The sequence below is a fragment of the Trichosurus vulpecula genome, chromosome 5, assembly GCF_011100635.1.
Source record: "Trichosurus vulpecula isolate mTriVul1 chromosome 5, mTriVul1.pri, whole genome shotgun sequence".
NCBI classification, from domain to species: domain Eukaryota; kingdom Metazoa; phylum Chordata; class Mammalia; order Diprotodontia; family Phalangeridae; genus Trichosurus; species Trichosurus vulpecula.
The window spans coordinates 145,631,212-145,646,407 of NC_050577.1; the positions used below are offsets into that span (position 1 = coordinate 145,631,212).

General features: G+C 36.9%; 1 protein-coding gene across 1 annotated transcript in view; it reads left to right on the plus strand.

The window, feature by feature from the left end:
• Positions 1–15,196, plus strand: part of SLC26A3 (solute carrier family 26 member 3) — a 36,202-nt gene that overhangs the window by 7,551 nt on the left and 13,455 nt on the right. The window contains exons 8-12 of the mRNA XM_036761063.1: positions 1,667–1,814; positions 1,949–2,062; positions 2,168–2,245; positions 5,189–5,284; positions 13,324–13,430. Of these exons, the coding sequence (XP_036616958.1) occupies positions 1,667–1,814; positions 1,949–2,062; positions 2,168–2,245; positions 5,189–5,284; positions 13,324–13,430 (543 nt within the window). The remainder of the gene's footprint in view (positions 1–1,666; positions 1,815–1,948; positions 2,063–2,167; positions 2,246–5,188; positions 5,285–13,323; positions 13,431–15,196) is intronic.

Consider the following 15,196-nt stretch of genomic DNA (forward strand, 5'->3'; position numbering starts at 1 on the left):
ACATCTGTTTGGGGATATAGCCATTGCGGGAATTTGTTTTTTTTGACCACACATATTTGAAGGATGGGACAGGGGGAAGGGTGTTTTGGTGGAGGAAAAGAAAATTAATTTTTCTGGAAATAAACAAAAAAAACGCAAACCCTAAAATATTGACAAAGCATTTGCTACTATTGGAAAGAAGTATGGAAGATGTATATGGAATTTGGACATGTACTATATTTTATTCTGTTCATCTTACTAAGATATATGAGGTTATCCATTTTATGCATTTTAAAATAATATTTAAGGTGAAGCATGACATGATGGTTAAGTCTTGAACCCAGGGTCAAAAATCTGAGTCCATTTTCTTGCCAGCCATGTGAATTTGGATAAATCTCTTTGTCTTTCTGAGGCTGAGTTTTCTCATCTAAAAGGTTTGGTAATCACATATATACTGCCTACCTCCTAGGGTTTGGGGGAGGATCAGATGAAATAATATGCGTAAACTGCTTTGTAAACTGGTTGAGAAGTATATAAATGTAAGCTAGTTAGGAGAAGGAAGAACATTCTGCATCCATTCTGATTTTTGCTTGCTATCTTCATTCCCTCTATCCTCTTTTTTCTGAAGGGGGTGGGGGCGAGGTGCAGCAATTGGGGTCAAAAGACTTGCCATGGGTCCCACAGCTAGTAGGTATCTGAAGTCACATTTGAACTCAGGTCCACCTGACTCCGGGGCCCACGCTCCACCCACTGTACCACCTAGCTGCCCCAATTCTTTGAGTATAATATTAATAGTAACCATTTACATAGCATTTTGTGGTTTGTAAAATGCTATCTCATCTGATCCTCACAACAATCCTGTGAGGTAAGTGCAATTAATATTCTCATTTTACAGATGGAGAAACTGAGGCATAGAGAGGTTTGTTTTTTTTTTTTTTACTTGCCCATGGTTATACAGCTAGTAAGCATCTCAGGTACAATTTGAACTCAAGTCTTTCAGACTCCAAGTCTGGCCCTATATCTGTTATACCACTTGGCTGCCTACACAACTTTATGTTCTCACAAAATATGGGATGATTTCCCCCTAGATCAAGCAAAACTTCCTTGTTTTGTTTTTCTGAGAATTATGGTGTGTTGTGTTTTTTTTAGTAGCCCTCACTCACCACACATTCTACTGTAGGGATACCTTGTTCTGCAAACTTTAGATTCAAAAGGGAGAAGCAGTATGGTGTGATGGATAGGAAAGAGACCTTGAAAACCAGAGATCCCTGAGTTCAAATCCTGAGACATGCTATATGAATCTTGACAGTTACTTAATCTTTGACTGCCCAAGGTAACTAAAAATATAAGTTGAAGAGAAGGTATTGACCTGTATTTATAATAGGTGTCTCCTCAGCTAGAAGTACCCTATACCCATAAAATCAAAGGTGTGGTTCCATACTAAAAGGTGTTTTTTTTTATTGAGCCTATAAGGATGTAAATTTAAGAGCATATTGCTTTGTCTATACCAGTTGAAAAGTATTCAAGATTATCTCCTGCCTTTGGGCCACAGTTAGAGAGTTTCATCAATTTCAGGCAGTGCTTTATAACAATAAAATAGCAGATTCCAGTGCTTTTAGCTTTGCCGAGTTTTCATGGACTCATGCTCAAGAGATAAGAAATATCTTAACCCTAATCTCAATTTCAGATTTAAGGCACCTACTGCACCCTCTATGGAGATTTGGCAAAATTACATCGGTGATGCTTTCTCCATTGCAATTGTTGGATTTGCAATAGCATTTTCTGTTGCAAGTGTATATGCTGCTAAATATGATTATCGCATTAATGGAAATCAGGTAAATCTAAAACTTATACCAGGCCTAATTAAGACGCTTTAAAAATAGTTTTGGCTTTTTATTTGTTTGTTTGTCTGTTGCCAGAACAGCTCTGGTCACTCTTCTAAAAGACTGCCTCCTTGTTTTTGGTGCAGGAGTTAATTGCCTTTGGATTGAGTAACATAGTTGGTGGATCATTCCAGGGTTTTGCCGGAAGCACTTCACTCTCGAGATCAGGTGTTCAGGAAAGCACAGGAGGCAAAACTCAGGTATTTCAAGATCTTTTCTACTAAGGTACCTGCACATTAATTAACTGCGATATCACAGACAAGAAGATTGAGCAAGTTTGTGATGAGAATCCTCTACTTTTCCAGATTGCTGGGATTCTATCAGCTGTTATTGTTCTGATTGTCATTGTGGCCATTGGATTTCTTCTGGAGTCACTACAAAAGGTAATTTCCCCCTCTCATTCTCTGGGAGCTTAAAAGATCCCTCCTATTACTCACGAGCTAAGGGTCCTAGTGTTTCATCAACACAAGAACCAAAGGGGAAAAGGAGGTAGCTAAAAGTTCTCTTGTCTCAACAAATTCCAATGTTTGGATTGACCAAATTCTTTTCATTTTTCCCAGCAACATTTTACAAATGTCAGGAATGCAGGTGCCCAAGCTACTTTATCTTGTCTCCTCTTACCATGTCAGAGAGGCCCAAGTATAACATGTTATGTTAAGACAGGAAGACCAGCTCTTGGCACTAGATCTTGAAGAAGAATTGGTTGCAATGAATGTCTTCCAGGACTTAATGCAATCAGTTCCTCTAAGTTAGAGGATGGTGCTACCAGCCACACAACTGTCTCTCACAAACACTCCCTTCCAGCTCCCCAGGGATTGATTTCACTCCAGACTAGCAGATACTAGGAACAGGAGCTAGCATCCTGAGCCCTGGACCAAACAGGGATCTAGGCTCTCAAATTCTAATGCCCTTCTACCTATTTCACCCAGGCTATAATGTTTCCCAGGGCCCCTAGATAGCACAGTGGATAGAGCCCTCAGTCTGGAGTCAGGAAGACCCAAGTTCAAATCCAGTCTCAGACACTTATTAGCTGTGTGACCCTGGGCAAATCACTTAACCCTGTTTGCCTCAGTTTCCTAATCTGTAACATGAGCTGTTGAAGGAAATGGCAAACCACTCCACTATCTTTGTCAACAAAACACCAAGTGGGGTCACAAAGAGCTGGGCACAACCGAAACAGCTCAGCAATGACATTTCCCGGAGCGCTCCAGCTAACTTCAATTTGATCTACATTTATCAAAGGGCTGCTACTGTCAAAGGGCTGTGCTAGGTATACAAACACATAAGTAAAATGGTTCTCTTTCCAAAGAAGCTTACATTGTCCTGGGAAAACACAATGTGAATGTACATAAGAGAATGCTAAGCCCTAACAAAGTAATAGAAAGTTGTTTCAAGGAACAAATTTCCACCAGAAAAAAAATAATAGTAGATTATAGAAAATGTCTGATCTGTAGCATACTATGTAACTTTAGACAAATCGCTAGCTATCTATAGATACCACTACACAGAGCATGGTAATACAATGCTTGTCACAGGCAACTAGGAGCTAAATGATGCAGTGGATGGAGTGCCGGACCTGGAGTCAAGAAGACCTGAGTCCAAATCCAGCCTCAGACACTTCCTAGCTATGACTCTGGGCAAGTCATTTAAACACTGTCAGTTTTCTCGTCTGAAAAATGCGGAAAATAATTTCTAGGGCTGTTATGAGGATAAGACAAGATAATATTTGTAAAGCACTTTACAGGCTTTAAATTAGACATACCTACTAATATAGATGGAACTACAACTGGAAATTTTTCATCTTTTATTAGACTACGGATGAAATGTGGAACTGACCTCAGGTTCCTCTCCATGCTATGTGAGTTTGTACTCTGAGGACATGGTGCTTCTCTCCTCGTGGAAGCTTATTGATTTCTAGAAGGTCACATGAGAGCAAGGGAGAAGATAGGATGAGACGCTTGGAGCTATAACACATCTTGACGAAGAGAAGAGATTAAATCCCTGCCAAAGGCAAACAATAACAGGAAAGCATGGCAAGAGCAGAAACAGATGCGCAACTATATACATGCACATCCATAAGCACACAGAGAAGCATTAAGCTATGTTGTTTTTTCTACCAACAGCATAACTAGGCTCAATTAACCCTCAAGAACCAGTCTAGCCAACATTAACTTTAGAAATCTAACAAAATCTAACCTATTTTAATCCTTTTATTTCCTCTTCCATCTTCTACTGAACAAGCGGAAGATTCCCTTCCAGAAATAACATTCTTATGATTCTTTGATGTTTAATCGCCTGAAACAAAAGTATCTACCTCTTCTAATTCATGACACCAGGGATTGTTTTATACAAAGACAAGGAATAAGTTATTTCAAAAAAGTTTAACTGGCTTCTATTTTCTTTTTTTTTTTTTTACTTGGGAAGTATTATTGTTCAGTCATTTTCAGTCATACCTGACTCTTCGTGACCCCATTTGGGGTTTTCTTGGCAAAGATACTGGAGTGGTTTGCCATTTCCTTCTCCAGCTCATTTTACAGATGAGGAATTGAGGCAAACAGGATTAAGTGACTTGCTCAAGGTCACACAGCTAGTAAGTATCTGAGGCTGGATTTGAATTCGAGGAGTCCAGGCCCAGCACTCTATGGACTGTGCCACCTTGCTGCTCTGACTTGGGAAGTAATTCAATTCAATTTAAGCCAATAGTCATTTATTAACCACTACTGTATGTTAGACACTGTGAATGGCACTGGGAATATATAGACAAAAATGCAAATAATCTCTCCCACCTAAAGGAATCTACGTTGTATTGGAAGAAGCAATACGTATGAGGACAAACAGAGACAAAATATATACAGAAAAATTTCAAGACCTCCTTATTCTAAGTAACCTACGAAGCTAAACAGACAAAACCTGAGCTAGCTAATTTACCCAAACAATCCTCTGATATGAATAGTTTGCTTACTAAAAATTTTAAAAAGTAGATGAATACCTCAACAGAGACTGCTTCAGCAGGTTTCTGTACCATAACCATGGGCCACATCGCTTTAGAGAACTGTGGTGCTTATTAGCAACTATTAGAGCTCTTGAGGACTATGAAATCTTGGGCTGAAATCTCTTTGGAATCTCAAGGAGTGGCACAGAAGCTTCTGTACAAGGAAGGGCAAAGTCTCAAGACTACTGTGGTTCAATTTATATTGGAAAAGCTGTTATTCTGTGACAGGCTTTCTCTATCCCTTTAAAGCCCTCTCTTATCATTAACCTTTACCTTTGCATCTCGAAAACTTATTTGCTCAACATACTCTATCTCCTGTTTTTCTTTTTACCAGTCTGTGCTGGCAGCTTTAGCTCTTGGAAATTTAAAGGGAATGCTGATGCAGTTTGGAGAAGTGGGGAGATTATGGAAAAAGGACAAATATGACTGTGTGAGTAGAAAGTAACTTTGTACTTTAAAAAATTAAATGGTGGGAGCCTTTTATGTTGCATATATAAAATGCAGGACAGGATTTATAATTTAAAGTGATTCTTGGTTTGTCACATTAATTTGCTAGCTATCTTTAAGTCATAGATGGCTATACATCTGGGTACCTGAGGTTTGCATTTAATTATGGGGGGAGGGGGTCATGTGTCGATCCAGAAATCAGCCAGATGAAACCCTGTTTCTATCCACTAGACACGTGATAACTATTTTAAAATACTTGAAAGACTGGTGTATGGAAGAGAGATTATAGTTATTCTGTATATTATAGTTTTGTAGGAGCATACTAGAGCCAACATTGTTTGGGTTTCGATGGCTCAGACTGAGTGTAAATAGCAATTGTTTCTGTTCAGTTCAGAAACTCTGAGGGTCTTCCCCTCCTAGTTTGATTTTTTTTTTTTGAGTAGGCAAACTATGCCATCTTTTGCTTCATTTCTTACCTAGCCCTAAATCACTGAATGGGTATTACCTCAGACAAACTAAGACCCGAAAAAGACCTTATAGCTTACGAAGGGCAAGGTCTCCCACTGCATCTGGGGTCATCTCCAGTCTTCCTGACCTATGTCTTGCCACTGGACTCAGATGACCCTGGAGGAAAGAGTGAGGCTGATGACTTTGCACAGCCCTGCCTCACAAATCCAATTTATTTGCAAGTTAAGACATCTCCCTCCTGATGTCGTTGGTCCTCTTAGAGAATGAAGGACAAACGACTAGGATCAAGGAATGGAAGTTGCAGTCAGATTTCAGGTCAATGTAAGACGAAACTCTGTAGCAATTAGAGTTGTTTAAAAAAAAGTGGAATGGGTTATTTTATGAGGTAACTAGTTTCAGAGGCTGGTTGAACACTTGCCAGGTGTATTTCATATAGGATTTATACATCAGATAAGGGGTTGCACAGCTTGAAATGGCAATTTTAAAATATATTTTTATTTATTTCATTAAATATTTCCCAATTACATGTAAAAAATTTTAGCATTCATTTTTTTAAATTTTGAGTTCCAATTTCTCTTCCTCCCTCTTCCCCCTCCCCCTCCTTGGGACGGCAAGCAATTTGATATTGATTACATGTGTGAAGTTATGCAAAACTTACTTCCATATTAGCCACACTGCAAAAGGAAACACATACCCAGAAAAAGGGGAAAAATAATGAAAGTTTTAAAATTATGCTTTAACTTGCATTCAGAATTAATCAGTCCTCTCTCTGGAGATAGATAGCATTTTTCATCATGGCTGCTTTGGAAATGTCTTAAGTCATTGTCTTCATCAAAGCAGCTAAGTTATTCACAGTGGATCACTGTATAATAGTACTGTTATTGTGTACAATGTTCTTTTGGTTGTGCTCATTTCACTTTGCATCTGTTCACATAAGTCTCTCCAGGCTTTTCTGAAGGCATCCTGCTCATCATTTCTTATAGCACAATAGTATTCCATCACAATCATACCTCACAACTTGTTCAGCCATTTCCCAATTGATGGGCATCCCCTCAATTTCCCATTCTTTGCCACCACAAAAAGAGCTACTATAAATATTTTTGTACAAAAATCTCTTTTCTTTGATCTCTTTGAGATACATATCTAATAGTAGTACTGCAGAGTCAAAGGGTATGCACAGTTTTATAGCCCAGAATGGTTGGACTAGCTTACAACCCCACCACAGTGCATTAGTGTACCTATTTTTCCATATCCCCTCTAGTATTACTCATTTTCCTTTTCTGTCATGTTAGCTAATCTGATAGGTATGAGGTAGTATCTCAGAGTTGTTTTAATTTGTATTTCTCTAATCAGTAGTGATTTAGAGTATTTTATGTGATTATTGATAGATTTGATTTCATCTTCTGAAAACTGCTTGTTCATATCCTTTGACCATTTATCAATTGGCAGATGGTTCTTAGTTTTATAAATGTGTCTCAGTTCTCTATATATTTGAGAAATGAGGCATTTATCAGCAAAACCTGCTGTAAATTTTTTCCCAGTTTCCTGTTTTCTTCATTTTGGCTGCATTGGTTTTGTTTGTGCAAAAGTTTGTTAATATCATGTAATCAAAATGATATATTTTACTTCCCATGATCCTTGCTATCTCTTGTTTGGGCATAAACTCCTCTCTTATCCATAGATCTCACAGGTATTTTCCCATACTCCCCTAATTTACTTATCACCCTTTATGTCTAAATCATTTATTACCATAATTATGAATATTATATAGTAATATGATTATTATTACAAGACACACAATTTATATAGAGTTGGTATACTATTACAAGTTTTATTATTATTATCACCCTTTGTGTCTATATCATTTATCCATTTTGACCCCATCTTGGTAGATGATGTGACATGTTGGTCTATGTCTAGTTTCTGCCAAACTGCTTTTTGGTTTTCCTAGCAATTTTTGTGAAAACATGAATATCCCAAAAGCTTGGATTCTTGGGTTTATCAAACACTAGATTTACTTTTTTTTTAACTATGGTAATTACTATGGTAATTTATTACTGCATATTGTGGGCCTAATCTATTCCACTATTCCACCACTCCATTTCTTAGTACCAGATTATTCTGACGATTACTGCTTGGTAACATAGTTTGAAATTTGGCAATGCTAGGCTGCCTTCTTTCATGTTTTTCCCCACTGATTCCCTTGATGTTCTTGACCTGTTTGTTGTTCTTCCAGAAGAATTTTGTTACTATTTTTTCTAGCTCTATGATTTTTGGTATTTTGATTGGTATGGCACTGAATAAGTAAATTAACTTAAGTGGAATTGTCATTTTTATTATATTGACTTGGTCTACCTATGGACAATAAATATTTCTCTTATTGTTTAGATCTATCTTTCTTTGTGTGAAAAGTGTTTTGTTATCATATTCATATAGCCTGTGAGTTTGTCTTGGGAGATCAACTCCTATTTTATATTGTCTGCAGTTACTTTAAATGGAATTTCTCTTTCTATATCTTCCTATTGGGTTTTGTTGGTAATATATAGAAGTATTGATGATTTATATGAATTTGTTTTATATCTTGCAACTTTGCTAAAGTTGTTCATTGTTTCAACTAGTTTCTTGGTTGTTCTCTAGGGTTTTCTAAGTATACCATCATATCATCTGCAAAGAGTGATAGTTTTGTTTCCTCATTGTCTATTTTTATTCTTTCGATTTCTTTTTCTTGTCTTACTGCTATAGCTAGCATTTCTTGTACAATATTGAATAACAGTGGTGATAAAGGACATCTTTGCTTCACCCCTGATCTTATTGGGAAAGCTTCAAGTTTATTCCCATTATAGATAATGCTTGCTGATGGTTTTAGAGACTACTTATTTTAAGAAAGGTTCCACTTATTCCTCTGCTTTCTAGTGTTTTTAATAGAAACGAATGCTGTATATTGTCAGTGGCTTTTTCTGTATTTATAAACACAATCATGTGATTTCATTGTTTTTGTTATTGATATGTTCAATTATACTGATAGCTTTCCTAATATTGAACCAGTCCTACATTCCTGGTATAGGTCCCTGGCCATCATGTATGATCTTTCTGATATATTGTCGTGGTCTCCTCGTTAGTATTTTATTTAAAATTTTTGCATCAATATTCATTAAGTAAATTGGTCTAAAGTTTTCTTTCTCCAGTTTAGGTATCATTAATACAATATTTGTGTTATAAAAGTAATTTGGTAGAACTTTACTTAGTTTTTCAAATAGTTTATGTAGGTTTGGGATTAATTGTTCCTTAAATATTTGGTAGACTTCACTTGTAAATCCATCTGATCCTGGAAATTTTTTTGTAGAGAGCTCATTTATGGCTTGTCCAATTTCTTTTTCTAAGATAGGGTTACTTAAATATTCTATTTCCTTTTCTGTTAAGTTGGACAATTTATATTTTTGTAAATATTTATCCATTTCACTTGGATTATTAGTTTTGCTGGCATATGATTGGTCAAAGTAACTCCTCATAAGTGCTTTAATTTCATCTTCATGGGTGATACATTTACCCTTTTCATTTTTGATACTAGTAATTTGGTTTTATTCTTTCTTTTTTTAAATCAAATTAACCAATGATTTATCTATTTTATTCTTTTTTCATAACACCAGCTTCCAGATTTATTTATTAGGTCTGAAGCTTATTTACTTTCAATTTTATGGATTTTTAGGATTTCCATTTTGGTGCTTAATTGAGGATTTAAGATTTGTTCTTTTCCTAGATTTTTTGATTGCATGTCCAATTCATTGATTTGTTCTTTCTCTCTTTTATTGATGGATGCAATTAGAGATATAAATTTTCCCCTAAGTACTACTTTGGCTGCATCTCACAAATTTTGGAATGTTGTCATATTGTTGTTATTCTCTTTAGTGAAATCATTGTTTCTATGATGTGTTCTTTGACCCACTCAATCTTTAGGATTAAATTATTTAGTTTCTACTTCATTTTTAATCTATGCTTCCACATCCCTTTATTGAATGTAATTTTTATTGCCTTATGGTCTGAAAAGGGTACACAATATATCTGCTTTTTAAAATTTGGTTGTGAGGTTTTTATGCCCTAATACATGGTCAATTTTTGTGAAGGTGCCATACAGAGATGAGAAAAAGGTATATTCCTTTCTATTCCCATTCAGTTTTCTCCAGTAAGTTTTCTAAGATTCAATTCATCTCCCTAAATACTTTCTTACTTATTTTATAATAGATTTATCTAGTTTTCAGTAGAGAAAGTTGAATAAAACTAATAGTTCTGTCAATTTTCTACTGTAATTAACTTTTCCTTTAAGAATTTGGATGCTATACCATTTGGTGTATATATGTTCGTACTGACATTACCTCATGTCTATGGTTCCTTTTAGCAAGATATAGTTTCTCTACTTATCCCTTTTATTAGGTCTTTTTTTGCTTTTGCTTTGTCTGACATCATGATTGCTAGCCCTGCCTTTTTTTATATCAGTTCAAGCATAATTGATTCTGCTCCAGCCCCTTATTTTAACTCAGTTTGTATTTGAAGTGTGGTTCTTGTAAAGAATGTATTGTTAGATTCTGGTCTCTAATCCATTCTGCTATCTACCTCCATCTAATGGGTGAGTTCACATTCACAGTTGTGATGACTAACTGTGTATTTTTCTCCATCCTATTTTCTTCTGTTTATCCTCTCTTTATCCTGTCCCTCCTCTAAAGTCTGTTTTGTTTTTGACCACTGCTTTTACCCACCTTCCTTTTATCATAATCTACACCACCACCCTCTTTCTTTTATCCACTTCCCCCCTACTTACCTGTTGGGTAAGGTAGATTTCTATTACCAATTGAGTGTGTATGTGTGTTTCCCTTTTTGAACCAATTTAGATGTGAGTTTCAAGCATTGACCCCAGCACCACTGTAAAAGGTCTTCCTTGCATGCCTTTTTTATGTGAGATAATTTTCCCCATTCTTCCTCTCCCTTCCCCCTTCTTCCAGGGCATCTGTTATCCCAACATAATTGCCTCACTCATATGCCCTCTTTCTATGTAGAATCTTTCTAGAAGCCCTAATAATTTAAGAGTAATAAATCATCTTCCCATGAAGGAATGTAAACAGTTTAACCCTATTGAATCACTTAAGATTTCTCTTTCTTGTTTACCTTTTTATGCTTCTCTTGAGTCTTGTATTTGAAAGCCAAATTTTCTATTCAGCTCCGGTTTTTTTTAACAAGAATGAGTGAAAATCTTCTATTTCATTAAATATCCATTTTTTCCCTTGAAGGATTATACTCAATTTTGATGGGTAGGTTATTTTCAGTTGTAATCCTAGCTCATTTGTCTTTTGGAATGTCATTCCAAGCCTTCTGCTCCTTTAAAGTGGTAGCTGCTAAATCTTGTGTGATCCTGACTGTGGCTCCAGGATATTTGAATGGTTTCTTTATGGCTGCTTGAAGTATTTTCTCTTTGACTTGGGAGCTCTGGGATTTGGCTATAATATTCCTGGGAGTTTTCATTTTGGGATCTCTTCCAGGTAGTGATCTTTGAATTCTTTATATTTCTATTTTACCCTTTGGTTCTAAGGCAGTTTTCTTTGATAATTTCTTGAAATATGATGTCTACACTCTTTCTTTGATCATGGCATTCAGGTAGCTCAATTATTCTTAAGTTATCTTTCCTTGATTTGTTTTCCAGGTTAGTTGTGTTTCCAATGAGATATTTCACATTTTCTTCTATTTTTTCATTCTTTTGACTTTTTCTTATTGTTTCTTGATGTCTCATGAAGTCATTAGCTTCTAGTTGCCAATTGTTGTAGGAATTATTTTCTTCAGTGAGCTTTTATACCTCTTTTTCCAATTTTGCCTATTTTGCTTTTTAAGGTGTTATTTTCTTCATTATTTCTTGTGCCTCATTTACCAAACTGTTAATAGTCTTTTCAGAATTTTCACAACTTCATAATTTATTTCTCTAATTTTTCCTCTACCACTCTTATCTGACTTTTAAATCATTTTTTAGCTCTTCCAGGAATTCTTATTGAGCTTGTGTCCAATTCACATTGTTCCTTGAAGTTCTGCTTGTTAGTTGCTGTGACTTCATTGTCTTCTTCTGATTTTGTGTCTTGTCATCACAGGAGATTTTTATGGTCTGGTGTTTTTGTTGTTTTCTTGCTTGCTTGTTTTTCCACCCTATTTCTTGATTTGGAACTTTATGTTAAAGTTGGGTTCTGAGGGTGGAGGCAGACTGTCTCAAGCTTCAGACGTTTTTCTATACTGTTGTTTTCACTGCTTATTCTGGGAGTTTAGAAGTTTTCAGTGCTTCCAAAATAGTGTGATCTGAGGAGAGGTATGGTCACTGCTTTCCTGGTTTGCTCTCTGTTCTTTACTAAGGAAGGGCCCCCAGGAACCCTTGGGATTGTAATTAATAAGGCTCCATTGGACTCTTGTTCCCTTGGGACCAAAAATGATGATATTCCTGAATGTCCCTGATCCCTTGGGATCAGAAGTGATACTGTTCCTCAGGGCCCCTGCTCCCTCTTGACCAAAAGTGCTCCTCTTCACCCTTGAACTATGACCTAGAAGTGGTATAGGCAATGAATTGACCAAAACAGCATCTGGTCCTATGTCTAGTGCTAGTACAGGGGTCCCCTGTAATTTCTTTCTCATAAGTTGCCAGGTCTCCTTATTGTCTGGCTAGAGAGCTCCCAAAGTGGCTGCTGCTTCTATTGTCACCCTTAGTCTCACCATTGGTGTTTTACCCAGGTGGGCTCCAGGCCAGCCTCTGACTCCATGTCACAGATCTCTCTGATCTCCTAAGTTATCATGGGCTGGAAGAATGTCTCACTCTGACCTTTTGTTGGTTCTGCCACTCCAGAATTCAATTTGAAGAGTTATTTTAAAGTTGTTTGGAGGGGAAGGTTAGAAGAACTCAACTGAGTGCTTTCTCTACTCCATCATCTTGGCTCTACCCTCAGAACTGAAATAGCAATTTTTGCCCCAAAGGCCAGCAGCATAAAACATACCTTCAAATGTATTAATGGGGAGGAACTCCAAAGACAGAGACTCCCATAAATTATGAGGTTGTAGCTTGGAAAGTCACTAAGCAGAGGCTGGTCAGGAAAGAATTTACCCAGAGTGCCAACAGGGAGAGCACTGACAATGACCTCTAAATTTCAGAACCCTTGGAAAATACCCCAGTTGCCCCATCCTAATTATAGCTGAAGGGTGGGTGGGGGGCAGGGGTTGGACCAAATGAGCACTAGGGTCTCTTTAATTCAGATTTTTCAAGTTTTTCTGTCATCATAGAAGTAATTTACTCAAATTCTTATGAATAGAATCTGTATTACCCTTAGCTATATAGTTAAAATCTACTTTATTGAACATTTTGTGCAAATATTCTTTCTTCTTCCTATTAGGGCAAGTAGCATAAAAGCAATGCATCTTAGCATATGGTTTAGTATTTGTTAAGCTTGACAAAAATGAGAAATAATTGCATTTGTTTTCATTCCTAACACTGACATCACTCTTTTAATGTATGGTTTGTATATTGTTTCCTTCTTCCAGATAATTTGGATTTTTACTTTCCTGGCTGCTATTATCCTGGGCCTTGGTATAGGACTAGGAGTTGCTGTTGCATTCCAGCTCCTCACCATCGTGTTCCGGACTCAATTGTGAGTAGATATTGGGCATGTTGATCATAAACCCTTTTGGGCTTTGACCAGCCTAAATCAGAAGAGAATAACTGTCATTTTTTATGGAGGAAGAAGGTAGGGTTTAATTGACAGAACTATCTGTAAAAATAAGATGGGCCATTACATTTTCCCTCAGGTTACCTAGAGATGATCCGCAAAGTGCAGCAGTATTGCATGACTTTGCAGCACTAGCCTCCCCACTCCATTTCCACTCAGACCTTTGCCGCTATTTGAAAGATATTATATAAAACCTCCAAGCTCTGCTTTGCCCACTTGTATAATAGAGATTGATTGGAGACAAGTAGCGTAGTGGATAGATAGTGAATCTTAGAGTCAGAAAGACCTGGGGCTTAAATTCTGTTTCAGAAACCTGCTGACTGTGTGACCCTGAGCAAATCATTTAACCTCCGAGTACCCTTTGCTAAGACTATACATTTCAGAATAATTGGCTATTTCCTCACCAGGAACTCCTTCCTTGGATGAATTCCTAGATCCAGACAAATCAACAAATCATCATCAAGACAACTGCCTTCTAGGAATGTCTAAGGGCCTGGACCGAGGCTTGTTAAACATTAGAATAAATTACTGAGTGAGGTTATGACTCCTATTACTGCAGAGATTTTAACAAAGAAAACTACTCTCCTTCTTGGGATTTAAATCATCCCTCCATACAATCAGGTGGTTGAATTAGAAGACTTCTGAAAGTCTTTCCTTCTAGGCCTAATGTTCTAGAGAAACCACTTACTAATCTTTAGGAACTAAGTACCTCTGTTACAGAGTATGCTCTCACCACATTTAAAGTTATAGAAGAACACATCGATAATAGATGCATATATCTGTATTTAAATATTCACACACCCAAATTTTCTTTAATAAATATTTATCGAATGCCTCTTATTTACAAAGTAACAGAATAACAGCTTACATTTATAGATAGAAGACTTCTGACTGAATGTAAGCCCCTCAAGGGCAAGGACTGTTCTATTTTTGTTTTTATATTCTCAGCACCTAGAACAGTCCCTGGCACCAAAGTAGGTGCTTAATAAATGTTTATTGATTGATTGATATAAGACTTTAATATCTGCCAAGCACCTTCCTCACAGGTGCAGTAGATAGCGTACTGGGCCTGAAGTCAGGAAGACTGAACTTCATGAGTTCAAATCTAGCCTCACTTACTAGTTGTATGACCCTGAGTAAGTCACTTAATCCTGTTTGCCTCAGTTTCCTCATCTGTAAAATAAGCTGGAGAAGGAAGTAGCAAATCACTCTTGTACCTTTGCCAACAAAACTTCAATTGGGGTTGTGAAGAGTCAGACACAACTGATACAACTGAACAACTTCCTCACAACAACTTTGGGAATCGGTGCAAGTATATATTGGGCATGGAAGCTGGACCTCTGAGCACAAGTAGGATCCATAGGATCATAGCTAGAAGGGACCTTAGAGGTCCTCTAGTCCAACCTACTCATTTTACAGGAGGGGAAATTGAGGTCCAGGGAGTTACATTCTAAAGGTCTCAAAGTTAGAGTAGAAGAGATGAGATCTGAAGCCAGGTCTTCTGACCACCAAATCCTGTGGTCCTTCCACTGCACCACAATGCCTATCAACCCCATTTTACAACTAAGAAAAAGTATTGTGTTGCATGAAAAAACTCAAAATAACCATAATAACTGACATTTACATAGCGTTAACATATTATCTGATTTGATCTTCCAAACAATCTTGTAAGTTAGGTACAAGAGGTA